We start from the raw sequence: 26447 nt of genomic DNA on the forward strand, positions 1-26447 counted from the left end.
CCAAAACTGGACAAAGGACCACAGTAATGATAAAACAGCATAGATGATTGTGGGTGAGTGCTCAAATCTGATATTTACTGATGGCTTTTCTCTCTCACGTGGCCTCTCGCATTATATCACTCAAAAAGATTGGACAGCCTCGTACTCTTCCTGATGTCAGTTCCTTACAGTATGATTCTGGTAAAAAATTATTATTCTGAATGAATTCACCTGAACTTACTTTCTCTATTTCTCACCTTAACTAAGCAAACTGCTGGCAGGGCACTGCTGCCCTGACATATTTCTGAAGTTTACAACACTTAAACATTTATTTTGTTGCTCATACCTTGGTCCTTTCACCTCATCAAGGTGGACTTGGCACTGACAGTTTGAAGGTTCTGCTCCAATCTTCACTGTCACCACATCAAATGGGACTTCTGCATAGTACTCCTTGATCTTTGGGTTAAACTGAGGATTCAAGTCCAGCTGTGGACTGGTGAAGATCTGCCTGATATGAGATAGGGTATCTTTATCTGTTCCAAGAAGGCATCAAAGGAAAAACAGTGAAATGTATGAACATTTATAAGTAACATGCAACTTCTGGCAGATTGATAACATGCACAGTAGAAAGATTTTAACTTCCTGCTCACTGTGAGACTGTTAATCCTGATGCAAAGTCCTGTTGGCACCTGAGAGTCATTTTCAGGCCCTAGAGGGATTTTAGTCACTCCGTGCCCAATGACTCTACTCAAAGGCACTAACTTCTAAGTCTCGATAAGCATCTGAAAATGCAAGGATTAGCTCTGCAAGATCCTGCCTCCAGTTGTTTAAATGGAACTTGAGAAAAAGTTAGGCCAAAATCCATAACCTGCTTAGGTACCAGCCTGTGTACAGGGTTTATGTACATGTGTAATTGCCGATAAAAATCAGAATATGTTAGACATAAGAACAAGTCACATGGAGATATCCAGACTCATGGGGTCATTTGTAGTACAGCTTGAAGCATGATTTATTAAAATTCCTAAATCAAAAAATTTCAGCTACTTTCTTGTTTATAAAATCTCCACAATCAGATCCTATTTGCTCAAATATATCTTTTATTTTGTAGTGTTTGCCAAATGACTCCTGAGAATAGCCGTTTGCTGACAACTCATCTGTGACTAATATTTTAATCCAACCTACTGAAATCAGATTTACAGAACAATTACATATTGAAAATTTTCTTTCCACATATATTACCTAGTATGTGTTCAGAACTGGGTCCTGGAGAAATACTTGCCAGGAAACTCTCTCTACAATATATGAACAAATCTTGTGGCTTAAATTGTTGGTTTTTTTAATGGTCATAAGGATGCATGCACTTCTGTATGGGCCTTTACTACCTCAGTATCAGCCTAAAGAACCAGAACGGAGCAATTTCAGTAATCTTGCAGAGACTAAAATGTAAGGGGAGATGTTCTGGAGAAAGGGCAGGACTAGGTTTGCAGGGTAATAAAGGCTCACAAATTAACAGAAATACTGACTTTATGGCAGTATAAACTGTTTGCCAGATGCTGTACACATTAGTACCTTGAGGGATTATGTCACTAATTGCTAAAAACAGGGGGGAAATTTTCAAAATAAAATGAATTGAGATAACTTCAAAATAAAATGGCAAGCAATCAGATGGTGATGACAGTCAGCCAGCCCTCAACCATTCCTGGCCTCTGACTGACACAGGAGCTCCTGGAAGTATGGTATGATCACTAACAGCGAGGAAAAGTGGCTGAATGAGTAGAAAAGCCTCTCTTCTGCAGAGCAATTATTTCACATTGAAATGCAAATTACTCCTCAGATAATATATTAGTGAGGAAGGCAGAAGAAAGCACTTTTACCAGTACAGACAGCAATACTATAAGCAGATATTTCAGAAAACTCTTCTACTCCAAAGCAGCTCTTTAAAATCATGGGATTGAGAACTGGACTGATATAAGGCTGATTCAACTTCAGGCAAGTTTAAAAGCTAGTCCACAGAAACAGATGTATGCTAAAGTTCTTGAAAATGAGGGGCCAAAGACTACTGAAGTACAGCAAGGAATCAATGAGTGTTGGAATAAGCACAATAAGCACACATTGAAATGTTTAATTTTGTACTTGATGCTTATTTAATATAACAGCCTAATCACTGAGCAATTCATAAACATTCTTTTTACTTAAAAATCCTTTGTTAGGTAACAACTTACAGGCACTCAATTCATTTAATGGTTATATAGAAAATAAAAGGCAAGAAATTTGTTCAGGTAATATCTTGTCTTCCCTCCTAGTAATCTAGAAAACCCTTGACTTACCATAACTGCACTGAGTTTCTTTAGTCTTACTGGAATAATGCAATGCTGAAAAAAAACAGAGACATTAATTTTATTTCCTAATCCTGATTCACAATCCTATGGCAAAAGGAACTCTCATTTTGGTAATTATACATAAGAAATCTTTGCAGTGTCAGATTTTGCTTTAGGCTCAAGAACATTGCTCATCAACTCAGCAGAACACTTATGCAGATAAGGAAGAAATTGCTCTTTTATAAGTAGTAAGTCGAGATCTTCCAGCTGGAATCAAAATTGTGTTATCTAAATCATATGTATTGTCAGAAGTACTAAAAATAGGAAAGATACATGCTGTATGAAATGTTTTACTCTTATCCCATACCTTGATGATTCTTCCACAAGTGAAAACGGAAATTCTGCTTTGGAATCACATTTTCTTGAGAAGAATTCCTGTCAGTTCAATATCAGAAAGATTTCTACATTAGTGGAAGAAACAGAATTCATACAACATTTTTCAAAAAATTATACGTGGCAATGCATGGCAGATGGCAATTTGATATTTGCTGTGTAAAGATGTAACTTCTGGACTCCTGTCCTCAACATTAGCAATGCTACCTGACTGAATGTGATAGAAAGCACTTACTTCATAATAAATAATTGTATACACCACAAAGAGAAAGAAAATAAAAAATAAATTTCAAAAAAAATACTTGAATTGCTGCGAAAAGGCAGAGTGGATATAGCTGAGAATGAAACAACCCATGCCATATCTCTTAATAGTTTTATATTGCTTTCTTGTATATGCTTGAGGTTAAAGTAAACTTTGTTCAAAAATAGCAGAATATGGATGAAGGTCTGTGTCATGCTGAATATCTGTTACTGACTGCTTTGATGTGTTTACTTATTAAAGCCAAGCACATAGTCAGCTTCCACAGTATACACACATATACCCTCGTTAGAAAAAAAGTCAATTGGAACTATTCATACACACGTTAGCAGCTCCCAGTTTGCTGACTCTGCAGATTTTTTTCTTTTGTGTAACATTTTGGAAGCACAGAAAGTAGGCATCTCTCCAATTCATGAACTGAACTCTGGCTGATAAGACCCTTTCAGAGAGAGCTTTTTAAAAGGATCCAGTTTCAGATGTTTTTCTCCCAGTGTTTCCTGTAGAAGCCCTCATAAAGAAACTTCTTCCCAAATACTGCCATTCACTTTGAATTCTGAAAGATACAAGGTCACTCTCTGTGATAGGCAGGGCAGGTTCTGAGCAAACAGCCATCTCTGATGTTTCACCAGGAGCTGCTGAAAGCAATATTAAAGTCCATCATGGTAAAAGGCAAACTGTCAAATACTGAAAAAGAGATTCCTGCGTTATCTCACTGAGATAAGGGGAAAAAACAGCTGTCTCTTGGCAGATCCGTGTGTCTCTGTATGTGCATGAACATATAGTTTTGACATCTTGCACCGTCTAGACACCGCCCTTATTTCACGCACATTCATGACCTCCTTCAAAGGAGCCACTTAACAAACTATTAGAGAGTTTGTTTTCCACGTTATAAGTCACTTAATACCCTGCTTTCTTCTTGCCAGGGAGGTAATGTCTAACACCTGTCAAATACATTTTCTTCTCTTACCACTGTTCCTTTTTGAATTGCAATCTTTGTACTGCTTACTAAGGAACTTTGTGACCTCTGTGCATCAATTCTGTAAGAAGACTGTGTTTATGATCAAGCATTAATACTCATAACTCCACTTAATTTAAGTATCAAAATTTAATATTTAGGAATAGTATTACGGAAAGAAAGTAGAGATTACTGTACTCATCACTGCTGAAGAATTAACTTTTTAGTCATCACATTTTTTCTTTCTCCAAGCTCATTCTGTCAGCAGGACTGAGGAATGGTGAAGTTATGAAGCTTTCCCTCAGTCAGAGAGTGGCTGAGGCCCTGGATACAACAGAATCCTTTCCTCCACACACTGTTGTGCAAGAAAAAGCCTTCATTTGTATGAGCTGCCCCTTGTTTGCTTTACTCACTGTCTTGAATGAGCTATCAAGCATAGATGAGCACATTGTCTCTGTACTTTACTATTAGGTGTAATTGTAAATGACTGTACATCATGTACCTTGGTATATGACTGTACCTTTTGGGAGATCTCTGTGTACCTCACCAAATATTAACAGTAAACATGTCCTTTAGGACTCACTGTGATTCAACAAAAGAGAAAGCTAAATGACTGACAGCAGTAATAGTAATATAGCTTGGATGGTCTAGGCAATCAGAAACATAAGCAATAAAGGATAGGCAGAGATAGTTAAATTGCACCACGAGATTAAAACTGAAAAAGGGAAAAAGCTGGGCACTTTTGGAGCCTCTGACATACGTGTTAGTTGTGAGTGGTGCAGTTTTTAGTGGATCACAAAATCAATATTGATACTATGTTCTCAGTATTCAGTTAAGTTATGAGGTTTCTTTCTCTTTAGATTATGTTTTGTAGGTCTCTTGAAAATGAAGAGCCACCAGAGATCATTTTGTGAGACACAATCACTAGCAGATTTTCTATTTAAACGTGCTGCAGACTACTTCTTTGACTTCTGCCAAAGACTTTCCATGGGAGCATTTGCTTCATGGAATGAAGTTCTCTGTACTAGTTTCCTGAAAAGGAATACAAAATTGCAGACCAAAAAGTGGGGATTTTTTTCTTGGCACTTAATTTCAATTCTCTCTCCCTCCTTCCTTCCCTCCGTCTTTCACTTTTCCCACAGCAGATCTTAACCCTGACTTCCTTGTCCTGTTCTTTTGCCTCATAGTTGGAACTATGATTCCCAAACTCTTCAGTGATGAGCATGACAACATTAAACACCAATAAATTGTTTTCAGTTTGGGGGCTGCTGTTTCTGTTTTTGACTTAAGAATGAGCTTGTGTAAAAGAAGCTAGTAGCACCTTTCCAAAAGTGTAAGTTGATTTTGTAAAAGCATTTGAAACTTTATTGAGCTACTTAAGCTCTCAAGCAAAACAGAAAGGTATTGTATGCTATTTTGCTGTTTGACATAGCCAGGCATACTTGCCACAGTACTTCATATCCCATGTTCTAGAAGACAGTAATCATGTATATCTTAGTCATATCACAAATTGAATCAAAAAATCATGCACAGACAGCAAAAAGTCAATTTAAATGTACATTTCCTGTAAATGTAGGTAGCATCCCTCCATCACTTTCAAGGAATTTTATCTTATTTTACCAACACTTCTGAGATTGCCATTCTCACCTGGGCTGTAACCATTTCATTGCAGTTGGAGATGATTTTCTAGAGCTCTTCTTCCTTCTCCTGTGGAACAAGTACAGACAGTTCCTTACTGTCATTGAAGGTTTCAATATTAGCAATGTAGACAAAGAGGGTTAAGCAAACCAGACCATGATACATCTTTAAATAACAGTGCAATTCTGTGGAATCGTTATCAGTGAATTGCATAACTGCACAAGACCTGAGTCAAAAGTCATTATTTTTCCTGTAAGTATCCATGTTGTCTGGGTGGATAGTCAGCTGTGCAAATCACTGGATTTTATAAATACCAAGTCTGCATAGTCAGAGATATAAGAACAGTCAAATGAACCAACCAACCAACCCGTCTTTAACTGAAGATATTCATAAAAAGTGTTCTGATTGAGTCTCCTTTTATGGAGATATTGAAGACCCAACTGGATGCCTACCTGTGCTATCTATTATAGGGTGCCTACTTAAGCAGGGGATTGGACAAACTCATCAAAGCTAGGAATCTCAAAGATTAATCAAAGTTCAAAGAGAATAAGTTATTTGGGGTGTAAGCTTTGCTCACCTTTTTCTTCCTTGCGATTATGAATAATTACATGCATATCTGACACATACATCATCTTCACATGCATGTAACTGTAGGAGTGGAAGATTATGATTTAGCAATGTCAAAGCATGCATTTTATTTTATTTTTTTTTTTAATGGAGGGAATGAACAGAATGGTATCATTATCTTAACCACTGCAGAAAAACACAGTGCAAAGAAGCAAACTGTCTGCTCTCCTGGAGAAAGGTGATGGTATTACTAAGCATTAATATACATACAGTAAACGTTCAGTTTGAAGAAAAAAGGGGCCAAGGGGCTGCTCAGAGTGAGTGAGTGAGTGGCACAGCTTAGATTAGAACAGAAAGCTGCTAAAGGTTGGTATGCTTTGATATGCAAACCAAAATATTTTGGCAAAAGGGCAGGGGCTTATACATGAATGCAAACAGCTGCATCTTTGAGTTACTTATCATGGACTGGCCACTAGTAACAACAATAATGTTTAGCACTATCATGGAACTGAGTATTTTCAAAATACTAATAAACAGTTACGTAACACAGTGGTGAAGTATAATTTTCACTTTGTAGATAAGCAAACGAAGATATAGATAATTTGCTGAAAGCTACACACAATTCACTAAGAAACAAAATTGAAACTCAAGAAGCCTTATATAGTGAAATTAGCCTTCTCCAAGAAAAGGGTTCTCAATAATGTTGCTTGCTTGTCAAACTTGGGACTCAGTGGAATGAAACACATCACATGCCTCTGTTTGCATAAACAGCATATATGCAACTATTCAGTAAAGAATACATGTGAAGCATATGAGTATACAAAATGTCACTAGTTGAGAGCTACAGAGCACATAAACTTTTTTTTTTCTCCAATTTTTATAATAAATACATTTTATACCACAAGATTTCACTCTTCGTTCATTCCTTATTCTCTTTTATATTTCATGCCTACCTTTCTTCTCTCTCTGGCTCTCTCCTCTTGCCAAAAGCTTATTGGATTCTATCTTGTCATGATGGCATTCTCCCAGCTTTTCAAACAGAGTTAAAATGAGGTTCTTGATGTTTCCTACTCTTTGACCTGCCTCTTGTCAAATACAGGAAATTTAGAGCCACTAAAATTCATCAATCCCTTTTGGAAAAGCCTTCGCCTAAAATTTTACACTTTCTCTATGGTTTTCTTCATAATTGAATAAATTAAATTAGAGTGGTAAACATTCTTAATTTTGAATTCACCATTTTCCAGGAACAACTTACTAATTCACTTCATGTTTCTTAGAAAAAAAGAATTACCTCCAATTAATTTTTAACTCATGGATCTCTATGCTAGAAATACAAGCAAAGGGGAAAAACTGTCATACGTTGAGACCTAGCTGCAGCTCTAATGGCAGGATGTCTGACAGTGCTCCATGGAGGGATGACGGAACTTACTGTCAAGTAATGTAAATCCACCTACATCTATTGAAGAATTATGTTTCATGGTATTCACTGGAGTTACTCCAAATTACATGGTTGTAGATTGTATAATAGCTGTCTTACCATTCTGAAAGATCTGAATGTGTCTCTTTGGTCATGAACTGGAATTGTTCAAGCAAACTGGAAAGCAACCAGTGTATAGTCAGGACTGAGCCAAGTCGTCTCATTGGGTCTACCATGTGATAAAGGTCATGCAGTAAAGTTTGGATCTTGGGTGCAGAAGAAGGGTAAAGCTGAGAAGAGATACAATGATTAGGTTCTACATGTTATAATATTTGTAAATTGCATAGATGTGAGAAAATATCAGAAGACAGTGTATATAGCATACAGATACATTAATATAAATTCTCTTTCACACAACTATAGAAAACGTCTGTCTTGCCCATCCCTGCAAGTCAGTCCTGCTTCCTGTACCAACATGGAAATCTACTTCCCTTTCCACTCAGAGTCTCTAACTTGACTTCCAGTTATTGATAACTAATAACTAATTCCCTTTTTTTAAAAGTCCCACCAGTCTCCAACCCTAATACTAAATCAGAAAGCCTAGAAAAAATCCTGATGCTCTGAACATTTTCTGAACAATACATTCATGTTTTGGTGATTCATTTCTCTAGTCCTCCACCTCAGTACCAATTTCTCTCATTAACTGCCTACTCATGGATAGTGGCTGTTATTCTTCCAGCTCTATTCTCCAAAAAACAACTCACTATAATTGTGAAGAAGACATATCACACATCTTGCCTATGTTTTTTAGTCACTTTTTCATGTCTGTCTTCTCTTTGGTAACGATATTAGCGTTGAACAGCCTCCAGTTTTTCCATTCACACATCCTTTGTTTCATTGTCATTCTATTTTCTTATCAATGCAGGAGACTTTTACTTATTATTTTCCATTTCTTTTCTTCTATTTTCTGGTTCATTTTTCTGCTTTTTCGTCCTTAACTCAAATTCTGTGCTTCAATTCATTCTCTCTTTTACTATAAATTCAAAAAGTCTAAAATAAAATTATTATAACCTCTATCTCTCATTTTCCTTGTCCATACAGTCTGAGATGTGCAGTGACAGCAGTAAGCCAGCAGTAATATTAGCAAGTTTACAAAAAATAGGAACTCAGTATAACACAATAGTTTATTTTACCAGCTCAAATTGTCCAAGATTCTTCACTTCTTTAATAAATGTAATCATAGAATTTATCTCTTCTAAAGACAAACATTGTCCACCTTCTTTGTGGAAGATTCCATCCTACGGAGGAAAGGGCAACACATTCTGGTGAAATCACATGGAAAGAGATTTCATTGGGCCCCAATCCTTTTTCCCCGGAAAAGAGGCAATTATTTACCTTGCTCACAATTGATCCATGTATGTTTTGTAAAGCTTCTATGAAACTGGAACTTGAGGATTTATTAGACAATAGAAATTTAAAAGTGTCTTCAAAAATAACTTCTTTGAAAGTTTGGTCCTGAAGATTTGATTCCTCCTCATCTTGAAAGTCAAAATTTTTATGCACCTGTTAGAAAAAAATGTAAGAATAAGAGCATCAGTAAGACAGACAAGTTTATAATACAAAAAATGCACCACATTTTCGGCAAAAATCTCACGCCACAATGTTTGCTGACCTCTAGTGGAAAGAGTTCAATAACTCATGCTCATGTGAAACTGTCTTGTTTGAAATGTGATTTTAAAAAATGTCAGCTGATACTTTAAAGCAACTCTTTAAAAACTCAGGTAGTTGAGTTGATATCGATGATATAATCCTTAAAGTATATAAGCACAAGAAGTACAGTCATATAAAATACAAATAAGTTATTATTTCAGTACAAACACAAATATAACCAAGCTGTCTGTCATGTGTGCATATTTCCGTTTCTAGGGGATACAATTCAAAATAAAATTTCAGTTGATGTGAAGAAAGTATCAACTGTAGATTTTTAGAGTAACTGTTTATTATCTCACTTGAAACCATTCAACAGTAATGATTTACTGCACATTTATGGATTATGACTGATGGTTGAGGTTACTATACATGCTGGTAAATGTTACACTCCATGTTTATGATTTTAAGCACTCCAGGTAGAATTCATTTACAGCCTGGCTTAAAGGGTCCTATCTTTGCATTATTGTTACTAGAGAACTGCAAAGATTTTAACAGATGCATTTAAAAAATCATCTCCTTTAATTTCACAGGATATATTTACAACTGTTTGTATAACATATATATGAAGAAAGATTTTGTGTGTCCAGTCATATACATAATTGAATGTATGTGTAAGTGTAGTGAAAAAAGCTGGAAAGTGGTAAATTTTTTGTTCTGGCTGGGTTGTTATTAGACAGGAATGGTACAAAACTGCTAGAAGGAGTTTATGCTAATAGTTTTCTTTGTTCAGGTTTTGAGGGCCTTGAGGACTGCCCAGGAAGAGGGCAGTGCAGTGGAAGAAGGCAGCATGGTGGAGGTGAAAGCAGAAATGAACTGAAGAATTATGGCACAGTTCATGGAGAATGTTAACCTGCATTAAAAGCCATTAATGGCTTCTAACTTTCTCTAGTGTATTTCTTTCTGGTGCAGTTAACACCTAACTACACTTGCATGCATTGCTTTCTATGCATTTTATTTATCTGATATTCATTTGGGATAATAGTGCTGTAACACTAAAAAGTTTATACACTTAACCGGTGTGGTGAATTTCATCACAGGAAATCTGCCACTCACCAATTGCTTTCTCCCATTGCTACATCTAGGCAAAAATATTATTAAAGCATTTAGACATTTCTCAGAGATTTGAGAGCAACTAACACAGAGGTTTTTTTGCTGTGTTCTGTTTGTTGTAATTTTTTGGGGTCAAGTAAAACCTTCTTTTCTTCAACAAGCTTGCAATCTCTAGGGCACCCCAGGGGAGAAAAAACACAACTGTCATGGTTTTATGATTTCTGGTTTTTGGTATTCCACATCATAGCATCATGTAGTGCACTGGCAGTTAAAAAGGTAATGCTCCCATTCTGGGCACCTGTCTGGAAGAGAACTACATTCCCCAGAAGACTGTTCACTGTGCTGTTACCATTTCTGCTCACGGGGAACAGATATAAGGTCTTGGTAGGTAACCTGATGTTCTCTTTTCACTTTTTTGGCTCTCCTCCCTGCTGTTCATCCCAACCACACACATCACCTCAGCATTAGTGTAAGGCCTTTCAGTTTTTGGATGCTCCATCTCTCATATTTGGTTTATTAGCTTCAATTTTGATTATATTGTATAATAGTGTGTTAGCTTGCATTCTGATACTACATTTACTAAGCTAGTTTGTCTCTCCTCAGATCATTGCCACTGTTTTTAATTATTTGGGATCCCCTGTTTCCACTTTCCAGAGGTGCAGATCCATAGATCCCTCCGCTCTGCTGGTCATGGAACTGGGCTGAACAAGCCCATACACCACTGACAACAACAAAAGAAACATTGCAGTGTCATCTGCTTACCTGAAGAACTACAGGGTGTATGGAGGTGCTGAACCCAATGTCAAAGGTCAGCATTTGAAAACATTGGCTGCACCTGAAATAGAATACAACAGAAATCAGATTCAGAAAGGACAGATATTGTAAAACGCGCTACAATGACAGAACATCATAAACACATTTGTCCAGACAAAGCATATGATACAGACTAAAAATTTCTAAGAAGAGTCCACAACCCTAGCCAAAGATAGAGTCCTGTTCTAAAGAAAAGATTGATATACTAAAAGATATCTGTATGGACAACTTTTAAACTAATGAGGGAAGGGAACCACATTGAAAGACAAAATGCTCTTTGGTAAAAGTAAGGTCCCACAGAAGTTTTGGAGACATTTGGAGGGCAAGAGATGTTTATCAGTTGGAACTCTCCAGGCTCACTGAACCTAGATGCACCTGAAGGGATGTTTTTAGGCATGGGTCAAGAACACCAAGAAAATTTTAGGCTACACACATAAGGGATATCTGTCCTGTGAGTAAACAAATATTCAGTTTGGATCATAATTAAAATAGCTTTATCAATTTTATATTCATTCCCTTCTCTCTTTCCACTTCCTTCACAATGTGTTTTCCTGAAAAATAATGAGCTTCACAATATTATTACTGAAACACCAAGGTTCTCAAATATATGAGGGCTGCTCTGAAAGCACTGCCTCCCATTTCATTATGCTGGGCCATGACATCAGAGGATTTCTGTGGTCCAACCTTCCAACCAATATTCCTTTATGTTTTGCTGCCATGTGATAGATTGCAGTAGAGGGGCAGTCTGACAAATAGTGTCTGACGGAAATGCAGATGAAGCAAAGGTGTGTCACCGAATTCCTCCATGCAGAAAAAAAAAATACACCGACATTCACTGATTCATGCTGAATGTTTGTAGAGACCAAGCAGTGGATGAGAGCACAGGGAGGCAGTGAGTGGTACGTTTCAGCAGTGGTGACAGCAACAGTGAATCACCGCTGGTGCAGATTTTCTTTGAGTGCAGCATGCAGGCTCTTGTTCATCACTGGTGAAAATGCACAGCTAATGTATGTGACAATGTTGGAAAATAGTGTTTTGTAGCTGATAACATGCTCTATTAAATATTGTTATTGTGCTCTTTGTTGTAGTTTCAACAGAAGTAAATAGAAGGCATTACTTTTGGACCAACCCAAATAATTTTAAAGCATACAAACATAATATTTTACTGTTTAATTTTTATTGTTTATCACAAAAAGTGTACAGATGCTACACAACATGTGGAGAACAAATATCAATTACTAAACTTACTAAGTAAGAAATGCTGATATGTGCATAAAAATTGCAACAGTCTACTAGAAGTGACTGCAGTGACTTAGCACTCACATAAAAATAATTGTTGCTGCTTGGGGACATTTCATAACATGCATTTTGTAACATATTCTGCTGTGTTTGTTGTTCACGATCTCTGCCTCGGCCAGTTCAGAACAGTCAGTGTTACTCTAACTTTAAACACCTGACTCATGTCAGAGAGCTCACTTACATGAAATACAGCATTATACAAATGATGACTAGCCCAATTGTGAGGAATCTCTGCTCATTTGTGCTGCATGAAACACTCCATCAGGACTCAGCATTTTGTCCTTGGTATTTACCACAACTTCTTTCTTCTAGGGTTTTCTTCCCTAGGTATAACATCTTCATTTTATTCTATCAAGAATAATGAAATATAAGGGATTTTGTTGTTTCGGGATTCATGTGTCCTCTACCATTTTTCTATTCTAAGAAGCTATTCTAACAACAACATAGCAATGAACACTGCAAGTTACTTACTGATTGAAAGAGCCTGGTCCTGTGGCAGATGATTCACTGAGGACCTCAGTTATAAGTAGAAGTTTGCTTATAGCTTCTTTCATGTTGTTAAAAGCTTGCTGGGGAGAACTGCTCTTGAAGAACATCTCAAAAAACCTTTGCAGCTGTGAAAAAGATTATATGTATTTGTGAACATTTACCAGTGCTTAACTAAACCAGTGCTTAAGGTCATAAATTAAAAGGCTGGTAGAAGTCAAAATTGCATTACAATGTCAATTTGAGTCGTTACTCATTTGCACAGTAAAGAATGGCATGAAAAGCACCATGCAGCACAGTAGCAAAGAAGGAGCTTTTCTTTACAAATATGAGAAAGACTCTAAAGCAATGCATTTAAAAATTATTGCTCACAGAATAAGCTTACTTTGATAAAACCCTTTACTGTCAATTGGTTTCAGGCAAAAGAAATTGTAATGCTTCAGCAGTAGGCAGTAGCACAATCATAGAAAAAGCATTTTCTATTGTTAACATACTATGTCAAGGGCTATCTCACTTGACCTTGACTATGAATTTTTACCCCAGGTTAACACATTCTAAACAGAACCAGTCATCACAGCCATCACAGACTATACTTTGGCTGGATGCTTGCAGATGCTGTGGATTTTAGCCATGTGAACCCTCCCAGGGACATATTCACTTTTCTGCATAATGCTGTTATCTCAGCTGCTTTCATCATTCATGCAAATTCCCCCTCCTCATCACTTCAGTTAGAAATCTAGGGAAAGATAACTTAAAGCAATACATTATCCCAGTGAAGAATGGGACACAGGCAGGTTTTATTGTATCAGCAATCTTAGTGCTAAGAAAGGATCCGCCTTTGAATCATGTTTTCAATTAGTTTTTTAACTGTGTCAAACTGTCAGATAATTAGTAATTAGTACAAAACAAATATATTTATACTGTATAAAAGTACTGCTTTCAGGTATAAAGCTCATAGAGTACACATGGGACGTGTTTTCTACAAACACCCAAAAAAGACAAATTTCTGAATGTTTCCAGGAATTTGTCTACTAAATTGACTTAGAAATGCCATTGTGTTTTCTACTGTCACCCACTCATACATGTCCCACTGGCTTCTGTAGGCATCTCCTCTGGAGACTCATGTGGCTGGCATGCACTTCAGATGGATTTACAAAGATCACCTTTACTTGAAGTCTGTAACAAGGTTTAATGTGATATTTTGAATCTACGGCATGAGCACAGAATCAGAGGCACCACTGGAACCATCTGATTCAATCTCTTCTCAAGCATGGACACCCAGAGCAGGTGCTCAGAACTACATCCAGGTGGTTTTTGAAGATCTCTATGGAGGGAATTCCACAATCTCAACAATCTGTGCCAATGTTCCATCATCTACACAACACAGAAGTGATAATTGGATTGAACCTCCTCTGTTTCAGTTTGTGCTCCCTGCCTCTTGTCCTGGCACTGGGCACCACTGAGAAGAGCCTGGCTCTGTTTTCTTTGCACCATCTCCTCAGGTTTTCATAGACATTGATGAGATTCCCCTTGAACCTCCTCTTCTCTAGGCTGAATGGTCCCAGCAATCCCAGCCCCTCCTCTCTGCATAGATGTTCCAGTCTTTTCATTGTTTCAATGGCTCTACATTGGACTCTTTCCAATACGTCCATGTCTCACTTGTTCTGGAGGCCCAGAACTGAATACAGCACTCCAACTGTGGCCTCACCAGTGCTGAACAGAGGCAAAGAATGTCCTCCTTCAGAAACTTGATGGCAATACTACATCTAATCCAAGATACTCCTGGGCTCTTTCTGTAGTAAGTGCACTTGCAAACTCATGATCATATTGGCATGCACCAGCAGCCCCAGGCTTTTTTCTGCCAGGCTGCTTTCCAGATGGGGGGACCCCAACCTATACTGGTGCTTGGGGTTGTTCATTCTCAGGTGCAGGACTTTGCATTTCTGTTCATTGAACTCCATGTGCTTATTTCTTTAAACTGTTAAGGTCCCTCTGGATGGCAGCATGGCCCTCTGGCAAACCAGTCATTCATCCCACTTATGTATCACCTGCAAACATGTTGAGAGTGCACTCTACCCCATCACCCAGACCATTAACCAAGATGTGGAACAGACTGGACCTAGCATTGTCCCCCAGGTACACCACTAATTACTGGTGATGTATTATGATGAACTCACTGTGCTAACACCAGATCTCCTTACAACATAATTCTATGCTCTCTTGTCCTCAGTATTTTCTAGACAGTTTTGTAGCCTCCCCGTGTGAGCGCCAAGCACGCTAGTTTGTGTGGGCATGAAAGATTAACTTACAGTTTCTTCAGGCAGCATATTGTAATTAAATGTAATAAGCATTTTCCACTTTCCTTTATAAAAAATGCTGCATCATTGCCTACAGCCAGGTATGAAAATCACTTAAGCATGGAGTTAATACTGACCCTCCTTTGCTCTTTTTTCTCTTCAGTGCCAGTAGCTCAATCCTGTTGTGCTGGTAAGTAAGTTGGTTTGACTGACTACCTGTTCTTATCACATCTGGTTTTATTCTAAAAAGCTCACAGGTATTACCAAATTAAAGAAATTTGCCCCATGAGCAGATCTGTGTGGAAGTTTTGCAGTGCTTTGGACTGAGAAACTGAGGAAGTTTTTTGAAATGCCAGTAGGAAATAAATACCAACAATATATATTACTAAAATTACAAAATTAAACTTCTGACTGTCAGGAATTTATAAATAAAGGTTGCACATCTAACCTCAGCTCTGCCATTTGGATATGTGCATCATGATGCAATCTTGAACTACATTACACTGTATTTTTATGCTGTAGAGTTTCCATGTGCACTGCAGTTCCATGAATCTCTAGGGCAAAAGAGCCCCAGAACTGCAATACAGAAAGAGATTATGCAGATCTTCAAGTTGCACTACATTTCAAGGCAAGCAGGAGTACTTGCTTCCCAAAGTCTAAGATCACTCAGATTTGTTTCTCCTATAGAGTAGCGCAAAGATTCAGAACATGAAGCTGAATAGTTTTCACATCAGTTCTGATTCAGATTCATCTCTGATTGAAACTGTCTCAGTTTTGGTGAAGCCCAGCATTAATCAGTTCATGTGAAATAAGAAACTAAGAATGAAGATTCACCTCACCAGGATGAGATAACAGGGTGGTTCTTCAGCTAATTTGACAGCTACTTCCAGCATTTCTGCCATCAATCACATTCCTGCTAGACTAGCTTTTACCTCTTCCCTAGTTTCCTATGTCAGCAGTGGGTTTCAAGGGGCTAAGTGAGAAGCTGTCTATGTCCCCTTGCTGCACAGGGGACGTAAGGAGTTAGAGAATTTTTTAAGGAGAGACGGAGGATGATTATTGGAAGGAACAACAAGAAACACAGAATCACAGAATGGCCCAAGTTGGAAGGGACCTCAAGCATCATGAATTTCCAACCCCTCTGCCAGGCAGGGCCACCAGCCTCCCCATTTACTAGACCAGGCTGCCCAGGGCCCCATCCAACCTGGCCTTGAACACTTCCAGGGACAGGGCATCCACAACATCTCTGGACAGACTGTTCCAGCACCTCACCACTCTTATAGTAAATAACTTCCCCCTGACATCCAACCTAAATCTTCCCTCCAACTTAAAACCATTTCCCCTTGTCCTGCTGTTATCCACCTTTTCAAAGAGTTGATTCCCCTCCTGTTTATAGGCTCCCTTCAGGTACTGAAAGGCTGCACGGCCTTCTTTTCTCCAGGCTGAACAAGCCCAGCTCCCTCTGCCTATCTTCGTAGGGGAGGTGCTCCAGACCCCTGATCATCTTCGTGGCCCTCCTCTGGACCCTTTCCAAAATCTCTATGTCTTTCTTGTACTGGAGGCTCCATACCTGAACACAGTGCTCCAGATGGGGTCTCACAAGAGCAGAGCAGAGAGGGACAATCACCTCCCTGCCTCTGCTGGCCACCCCTCTCCTGATGGAGCCCAGCACACAGTTTGCTTTCCGAGCTGCAAGACCACGGTGCCAGCCCATATTAAGTTGATCAAGAGGGACAGAAAAAGCCCATTAGGTCATTTGCTCATCTCACCAATTGGTTCCTAAACGCAGCAACACGAAGGATATGCAGTGCATGTATTTTGATCCAGAACTGCTGAAAGGTGGGCTGATTTGCACTGTTTGCACTCACAGCGTGCTGTTGGCTAAAGCAGCAAACTGCTTCCAGCGCAACAGACCTTGAAATAAAACTGGCTTCTCCAAGGAACTACATTTTAGTTACAGCGTTCCTTGGGCAGATTAGAAAAAAAACAACTGTGCTCAAAGGGTCCTCATTATAGGATATCAGGTTTTAGGACAATGTTTATTCTAAGCCAATGACTGAAAATAAATATTTAGACAGCTTGGTTCAGGACCAACAAAGACACCAGAAAAATGCTTCAGGTTCAATTCCAGTTCATGAAAAAATCCTGTTCAAACCAGTTCAGTTTACATTTGACTCTTACGGATTCTATAGGGTTCTCAGCACCTAATAGGGAAAATACAGAATATATGGACTGGGGCTAAGAAATATGAATACCTACAACTTTGAGATTTTCTAAGTGTTTCCAACACTTAGTTCCATTCAACTACAGAAAGCTAAAGTCACTAAGCTGAAGGTTACTACAGATGATGACTATTGAGGCACGTTCTCCCACCTTCAGAGGAAACAGACCACCTGCCCAGCAGGGTTCAACCTCGTTGATTAAAAGCAGCACAGAATAGTAAAAGAGGACAGAATGGAAAAAAAAAAACCAAAAACTAGTGACAATCACAGGAATTTAGTCTGTGAGAAAGCTGACCTCTTGCTGGCTGATTTTTGAGCATAGGAACGGGGATTAAATTTTAGTACGCTGTAAAACTTAATGTACACATGGACATACACATTGTACAATTACACCATTGTGTACAGAATTGCAGGAGTTCTCAGGAGCTTGGAAATGTTCACCCACGTGCTGGATGTATATATTGAGGGGTATATTCCACATATTTACATAATAACTTTCAGAAAATGTGTGAATCTTTTTAAAGCACAGTGATGAAGAACATATTTTCTCCCAAGGCAGGATGAACTAGAAACGTAATTAAGATTAGTTTTAACTCATTGGCCTTTAGCTCACTGATAGCTGTTTTTGCTTTAGGATAAGCAATTGGGGGGGAAAAATGGATGACAGTATTAAATTTAAAATGCTTTTTCTCTACCCACTTTGAATTTTATTTTTTTAACATCTCAAGTCATTAAAATAAGCCTTATGATTTCAGTGACATGGATTTCTTTGGTTCTTCAAGAACAGAATCACCAGTGAATGGTCTAAAAGACTGAGCAAAATAATTGACAAGCTTCATGAACAGACTCATGGACACTAAAGGAGAGCAGAGCAGTGTGCTGTTCACAGGGCTGCATGCTATGGTGGCTTAGTAATTCCCTTCAGAAGATTTTTCTCTGGCATGTTCTCTGCAAATGAATTTCTTAAGAGGGGTTCTAGGGCAGCCTGGGGCAGACAGCTGAATAGTAGCTGAGGATTTGCTTCAGAAAGGTATAAATTAAATCAGACAGCTATGCCCCAGTTTCTCCCACCTCCACTCCTTTATTTTAAGAGGTCTATTCAATGCATGCTGAGGAGCAGACATGGCACGTACACTGTATGCACTGGGTGTCAGACTCCAGCACTCCACAGAAGATGTAAAGGAATTTTACTGTAATGAAAACAAACTGTAGCAGTCCTTCTGGGATTGCCTGCTAGCTCCATCTCATCACAGCTTTGCCACATGACAAGTCAAAAAAGATTTCCCTTAACTAACCTTAGGAACGGCAATAATTGCAAACTTATAACACCTACCTTCACCGACTTAGCTTTCTGTTAATTACAATAGGAGTTCAGAGACACTGCTCACACACAGACAATTCTCGTAGGTGTCACAGTATGCAAAGAAATGCCACCCTACAAGACTGTGTGGTTTATGTTTAGGTTCTTTTTTTACTTCATTGCACAACACAGACACTTGAAGAGCATGATTTATGTCATCCTGGGGTAGATATTTCAAAATGGTAACATTAATTGCAATCTGAAACTGTTCTGTTCCTCTAGTGAGGAATCTAAATGAGACACTGAAGGCAGGAAGGAGATAAATCCTGGGAGAGCTCATGCAGTCCACCCTTGACAAAAATCTTACGGATAACAAAACCTACGTGACTGGAATATACAAAGCAGTCTGGGAGGGTTTTTGCCCTAAATTGATGATGATAAACCAATAGCAAGATTAAACAGCAACGAGGAAATTACAAGGAAGGAGACAGCTTAAAAAAAAAAAAAAAACACGTTAAAAAAAGCATGAAAATTTGCAGCGGGGTGGGCTGGGGGGAAGAGGATTTGGAGCAGAAACAGCAGCAGGCAAAATTGGCCAGGCACAACCAGTAGTCAGCCCACCAGCACCACAGCTTTTACTGGACCATAGGGCTTAGTGGGTCATCAGCCTTGGTATGGATCCTATGTGGGTGCACACAGATCTGGAGCTCCCACTTCTCCAGCCAGAGTTGTATGCAAGCAGAGAACTGCCCCCCAGGAGAGTGGGGCTGTATCTGTAACTCTGTTGCCTGTGAGACAGGAGTGGGTGATCAGTTGGGTGTGAGGGATTAGAACTTCAGAGGGTTATTTATAAGAGGATATTTAAAATGTAATTAATATCATGAACATTATTGAAGTTTATCATGGTTTATCTGGTCTATTAGTGATATTGAGCATGCTATTAATACCAACTGCCAGTTAATTACCTATAATCAATTAACCACTTCTATCCTGATTTTGTTAGAATAATGTGAGTTTATCACCTTTTCCTGAAACAGTATCCCCACCTTAGGAGATGAAGCTGAGCTCTGGAGCTACCCAGGAGTCAAGCAGATAGAAGATGAAAGGCCATTGGAGCTACTGAGTAATTCAAAGCAATTTTGAGGTTTAGACTTTGAGATCTGCAGCACCATATTCAAAAGGATTTGCATGAATGCATGTTAAAATGACCCTGATGGTCCTTATTTGCAGTCTTCAAAACTAGATGAAAGGTAAAGTTATCAGTATCATCGCTGAGAGTGAGGTTTACTTCTGTGGAAGTAAAACATGACCTTTGGTTTCCAAAAAGATGTGTCTTTTTGAAATATCAAACAGTGTTCTTTCCAAGTTTCTCTGCTGTGCATCAGAGCTGTTGCAGCCTTCCTGATCAGTCGGATTTACAGGTTCTCCAAAGACTTAAAACAATCACCTCTCTTTGAAAATAACCAAGGATGTTTTCACTTGAGTTTATTCAATCAATCAATAAAAGTAGTGTACATTCCATTCACTTCCTACATTCATTATTCTTGATGGATCCATACTTAATGACATTCCTTCACCAAGTCCAAATACTTTGGGATGTAAGTAGTTGTTTGCAGATATAGAAATACTATTTTAGACACAAACAATATTGCCTTTAACTGTGTGTGTGGATTAATCTAGATATCTAAAGTGGCTGGAAGAATATAGTCTGGTTCCACACAAAAGCAATATTTTGCAGTGCAATTATTTTCTGTATTGCCTGCTAGCACAGGTGAACTTCAACACTGACCAAAATATATTTAAAAAGCTGCAATACAGATAATGGGAGAAAAACATACCTATAATCAAAATCAATTGTTCTAGAATACTTCACATATAAAACAGTGCAGTCATTTATCACAAGCTGATAATGTTAGCATTAGGAAGTTCTGTTTATTTCATCCTTGATTTATGGCTATGTTGTGCCATTTCTCTGTACATCTTACAAAGCACTTGATGAGGGGGGAATCAGGATGTTATTCAGCTGTTTTATGAGTAAATTTTCCATTTATGAATATTTTCTGTTCTTTAAATATGTTTCTTGTCAAGAAAGTTCATGTAATTGCTCTGGACAAAATAACCCTCTTTGTTTATCAAGTTTCAGTGGACAGTATCCATTAATTTCAGTATTTGCTCCAGAATGTCTTATTTTAAATCTTTGCCAGTGGAAAAAAAAGGGAGAAAAGATCATCTGAGAAAACTTTAAAGATCCTTGCTCTTAAGATTAAGTCCAAAGATTACTGGTGTCAGTGAAAAGCTGTTCGTTCACTAGCTTCCACAGCAACTAACTTAGGTCCTTTGAACGGGACTGGACTAAGAATGGTTTTCCAGCACAGCATCAATTTTTTAGGGAAGAGTGAAGATGATTTACTAATGACGTTTCCCAGTTTGTTGTGAGAAGCAAATGAGGTGATTGAGAGTTGCTGAAAGGCAAGTGAAAAAAAGGAAGCAGGATAAAAGAGAGGTTCTGGGAATAACACTGAGACATGTTTATATTGTTGCTTGGACTGAAGAGCCAGAGGGTCTGTGGTTTAGAAGGAAAACAGAGAGCTAAGGGCATGGATAAAAGTGTAAAGACTTATTTATGACATATCTGCTTGTTATAAAGAACAATCAGTCTAGATCTCTTAGTGGAGAAACTGTCGATGTTCATGTCGAAAAGAGCAGAATAGAACTTCAGGAAGATCTTTGACTCTATTTGTACAATGCCTGACTGACTGAAATACCTGATGCAGAAATGAACAGGGTAGAGAACTGCATCACACATAAGTCCACTGGAGGTTATTAAACATGAATATATTCCACTTCCACTTCAGTGAGTCTTAACTTGCAGGTTACCAGAAATGGGTAGAGTCTGACCAAGTACAAGTACCTTTCATGTCAGAAAAGAAATGTCAGACAAAACATATCTTCTCCAGCCCAAACAGACTAAATGATTTGAGGAGAGAAATCAGAGCCATTCTGCTAAGCTCAGTATCTCAGGAAGTTTCTCTGCTGAGGCTGTTTGAAAGAATAGTGAAATGCATGTGTTAAGTTCTTACAACATCTCATGCACAAATTTAATTTTATTCCCAAATAAACCTGCAATCTAATTAATACTTGATGATAATTTTCTTTTGCATTTGCTCTCGTTAAGTGACATGGAAAGAATGGCTAATCCCAAAGTTAAAAAATAAATAAATAAAAAATAAGGAAATAAATCCTGAAAGTTTCTGCTGTTGCTAACCATTTCGATTTTTACCTGCATGAACATTTGGATTCTATTTCATATATGATTACATGAAGTAGTATCAAAATTGGCCACTTGGGGGCAATACTGTAATCTAATTTTCAGCATTCTGCTCTAAACCAGATTTCCATGTCATATTAAAAGAAATATTTCTTGGACAGTCAAGAGTCCAGTTTTAGTTGCATAAATGTTAAGTATGATTATTATTTTTCTTCGCTCAATCTTTCAAATACCTAGTATACAAGGAAGAGAATTTTGGGTATAGTGGCTCACACCACAGTAAGATCTTGTTGGCAGGGGGGTTCAAACTAGATAATCTTTACAGTCACTTCCAACCCAAACTGTTCTGTGATTCTATGATTCTGTGGAACAGCTTCATTTTAGTATGTTTACTTCACTGTGCAAATTGAAAATCACTTTTTACATGATAAGCATAGTTTCAGCTAAGGTTATCTGAGGCTATGCTCATATATTGGTCAACAAACTCAAGTCCAGGAGGAGCATGACATATGCTTTTGATGAGCAAATGGACAGTGAGACAGAGAAGGGGCTGTTCAAGGCAACCCACAAAACAGAATAAAATTCCCAGGTTACACACAGTGTGGTACTACTGAACCCTGCAAAACTGCACCCTTTGTTATGAACTGGAACCAGATTGGGAAAGACTAATGGCTGAGTTAAGGAAGTACTTTATAGTGTGTTAAACCTTGAGATAATTAATCGTAAATAAATGCCTTACACACTAGCTTCTATAGAACAGAAAATTAACCATAGGTCAGCTTTTTGTTTAATACACATGCATATTTGATTAATATGGAGGGAATTATTGCACACACAGATCCCTCCCTTAATTGGTACCATATGCAAAATAGAAAACTTCCATTTTATTATTAATTTTTCAAAGCACAGATGGTCTAAATAAAGAGTTTCCAAATTTCCTCATGGAAACAAGGCTATTATGTGAGTCTCATAACATTTGTGTGGCAGAAAGCCATTCTCTTCACTGCATTTCCTGCATCTTCCCAACCAGGGCCCAATTCTAGAGTTGTACTTTTGCCACCCCTTGAGCACACAGAAAATCTTCATGCCAATTCAGGATTTAGCTTTTTTCATTTCTGAACTGAGATCCTAAAATCTGCATAATCCAAAAAAAGCCTCAGCAGCTGGTGAGTAAAACGAACTTGAACTCTTTCTGAACTGCCATTTGGCCAATGCTTATTCAAGAAGTCATTATAAAGACTTACCACTCTGATTAGGATAAGCAAATCTGAGTCATAAAAATTATTTACAACAGTCTACTATCAGTGGAGAACAGAGTATTATTTAACTTATTTAAACTTATTTTTTGTCTTTGAGCATTTTCTCTTAGTCATTTGTTGTCATTTGGTACCACATCTCCAGCCCTGAAAAATATCTACTCCACATATACAACATGGTGGTTAGTTTTAGCAACCATAAAGAGTTGTTTTGCACAGAAGGTCAAATTTTAAACTCAAAATACTGACACTATGCAAATCTCTGCATTATTGTGCAATGTTATTGAAAGCAGTGTGTCTATGATACAATACAACAAGTTGAAACTATTCATTTTAAAAGAAGAATTAAGTCAGCTTCTCTTAGGGAAAAAACACATCACACAGTAACAATTTTTTTCCATATCAAAGTCTCTCCTATAGGCACAGTCAGTTCCCAGTGACACCAATGGGTATTCTGTCAGTCACTGGAAGAACAGCTAATAGACATCCTTTCTGTTTTTATCAACTGCTGACACACTAGATCTTCACAGTGTAACAACTTCGTTTCCTACACACAAGAGCCAGCAAAAACATAATGCTTATAGAAGTTTTCTGAACCAGATTAGTTGGCTGGTACGAACACAAATAGCTCCACTGTAAAGTCTGGGAGAGGAGATCATGATGGCACTGCATATCTCTCTGGCAACAAGTGATGGCTCCACGGAGTTTCCTAGAAGCCTGATGTAATCTCATCTCAAAGGTTATCTACAATTGAATTCTAAGCTTTTCCCAAATTCTCCTTCCTGACTGATGCCATGTTTTCTAATGACTCCTGCCTGATGCCTGTTCACCAGGCAGAGTAGCCACTCTGTGATTATCCCTGTGGAGCTTCTGGCTGCTGAGTGAATCTCCCTGACTCCTTCCAGGCTATGTAATGTGCACTGTTTATGCTGAAAGACAGTGTTATAGACCTGCATTTTGTTGCTTTGTACTTAAAGTTCTTCATCATTGTAAACATGCTTTCTCTGGTATCTACTTGTTGTGTATTTCTTGCCACTTTGACAAGTCTGCCTAAAGCTGTGGAAGATATAACATTGCAGCAGCAGTAACCAGACTGGAACTACTGCAGATGTGCTGCTGCTTCTATCTGTCTTTTTTATTGCTTCTTCAGCTGCGAAGTATTCTGTAAATGATGACTGGCACCCCTTTTAGCAGACTTCCCTCAGTTGGAATTATTTTACAGAGCCATATCACAGCCATTAATGACTATTAACCTTCAAAGTACTGTCTGCTTATGATACTGAACACTCTAGTATACATAAAACAAAACTGACTTACAAGGTTTAAAAGTGGGTGACCACTAGTCTTCCTAAACATACATAAAGGAAGTATAAAATAATATACTTAAATGGGGTTCTGAAGAGGAAAAGAGAGGTAGCTTTATCTAGTTTTAGCCATCTAGAATTTGCCACGTACCCTATGATAATCATAGCCGGTGGAAAGAAACAGAGATTTCTAGAAGGAAATTCCAAAAGTAGTGTCTAAAATGAGGTATTTTGTATCCTAGAGTTGTCTGTTTCTTCAATAACTATAATTAGATGAAGAGCTTAGAGAAGGCATTTAACTTTCACAGAGCTAAAATTATAGGACATACCAAATGATTAGCATTGAGAGTCCTGGCAGTGATGCCACAACGCTCATGCTGATTCAAAGACAAGACCTACTCATGTCCTGAGTGTGTTATATGAGCCATGTGCACCCATCCTCAGACAGCTGCTGAAAGAGTTATGTCACCTGCAGAATTCACTGCTACTTTGTGACCTTTTTCCTTCAAAAAGGAGCAGCTGCAGAACTGTAGTTCCTTCAAAAAGAGCTGCTGTGTGGAAGGACAGTTCCTTGCTGAAAGAACAAAGGAAAAATATGTTTGGAATCCATAGAACTGCTGAGGAAATTAGGCATGAAGAGAGAGTGGTCTCTCCAGGCACTTAGAGATGGACAGAGTTAAAGAACGTGGCATAAATCCTTCTCCATGAAACCTGAAGACCACAAAGAGCCACTCTCTCTGCAGAATACTTCCTTCTCTTTATTTGGATGTGCCCTGACACTCATCTGTTCTATTTTACTGCACCTAAAAAAGAAATCTAAGCAAATAATTTAAATATTTACTTTTGTTTTTTTACAACACTGTCAACATCCAGGCAAAAGATGTTACTGCATCAGAGCGAACTGAAGACGAGCTTTAGAGAAAACTCTGACTGTGCAACTGCTGTGAAGTCTCACCAGCAAAAACTGGCTTTGAAGCAAGCAAATCCCAGGGCCTTTCTTAACCCCCATTGCACAGGCCAGCTCTGCCCTTCTTCATGAACAAAGCCCCACTTTTTATGAAAATAAAAGCAGTACTTGAGCAGAGCCATCACTGTCAGCTTGTGATTGCAAGTAAAGAAGGGGGAAAAAGAGAAGGTAAATATCTGGCTTTTTGTTTCTACTTTGTCTGTAAATGAGCAAAAACTAGGAAACAAAACATTTTACCTTTACAGAAAAGTGCTTCTTCCTGGGTGGATGCCAGACAGTAGCAGCTGAATGAAGAAAGGCCCTCAAAGGTGTTAAGGATGTGACCAGCACGTATGCTTTTATGATGACAGAAAGGTCTTGAGCTTTAAGGATACCCTTGTGGTCCGATGAAGCCAACACCTGATTCCTGGGAAGCAAGAAAAGTGTTGAGAACTAATAAAGCACCTTTGCATTTCATTTAACAGGAAAATGAGCTACAGAATAATGAGAGTAATGGAGAAAATAATTTATGGCTTTCTTTTTTTTTCCCACCCCAAATTAGATAACAGAGTAGATGAAAACAAGCAGGCTGGAACCAAACTTTATATCAAGTCTTTTTTGATGCCTTCAGTATTTGTAATCATAATTTGCATACATAGAAAGTAACTGTGGTAGGAGAGAGTTATTGTTGAGAGAACTTATTGGTAAATGCATTGTAGGCATGTTGTGAGTGTTGGAAAACAAGCTGTTATTAAGCCAGGACATTCAGAGAGAAGGTAAAAACATTAAAGAAACCTAAGCAGCTTAAATTACAGAAGTGCACAGTCAAGGTACCAAATTTAACACTGATTGGTAGCAAATTCGGAAAGAAAAAAAAAGACTATACTATCATAAGCACATTCTTCAGTATAATATAAGTCCACGAGCATGTGGTACTGCATGCTTGTACTAAGGAAACACATGAACTATG

At 38.2% G+C, this 26447-nt stretch overlaps 1 protein-coding gene across 8 annotated transcripts in view; it reads right to left on the reverse strand.

Moving 5' to 3' along the window:
• CPED1 (cadherin like and PC-esterase domain containing 1) overlaps nt 1–26447 on the reverse strand; it is a 136718-nt gene that overhangs the window by 65444 nt on the left and 44827 nt on the right. For 7 of the 8 annotated variants that reach the window (XM_085526213.1, XM_085526071.1, XM_085526280.1 and 4 more), the window contains 10 exons: nt 25736–25904; nt 12870–13012; nt 11049–11121; nt 8922–9089; nt 8720–8824; nt 7647–7816; nt 5552–5611; nt 2665–2732; nt 2307–2351; nt 326–512 (listed from right to left, as the gene is read on the reverse strand). In XM_085526213.1, the coding sequence (XP_085382339.1) occupies nt 326–512; nt 2307–2351; nt 2665–2732; nt 5552–5611; nt 7647–7816; nt 8720–8824; nt 8922–9089; nt 11049–11121; nt 12870–13012; nt 25736–25904 (1188 nt within the window). The remainder of the gene's footprint in view (nt 1–325; nt 513–2306; nt 2352–2664; nt 2733–5551; nt 5612–7646; nt 7817–8719; nt 8825–8921; nt 9090–11048; nt 11122–12869; nt 13013–25735; nt 25905–26447) is intronic. The other variant, XR_014938454.1, reaches the window with a different exon arrangement.

This window comes from Coturnix japonica, chromosome 1 (assembly GCF_054131305.1).
Source record: "Coturnix japonica strain WE chromosome 1, WE-NBRP24, whole genome shotgun sequence".
Classification (NCBI taxonomy): domain Eukaryota; kingdom Metazoa; phylum Chordata; class Aves; order Galliformes; family Phasianidae; genus Coturnix; species Coturnix japonica.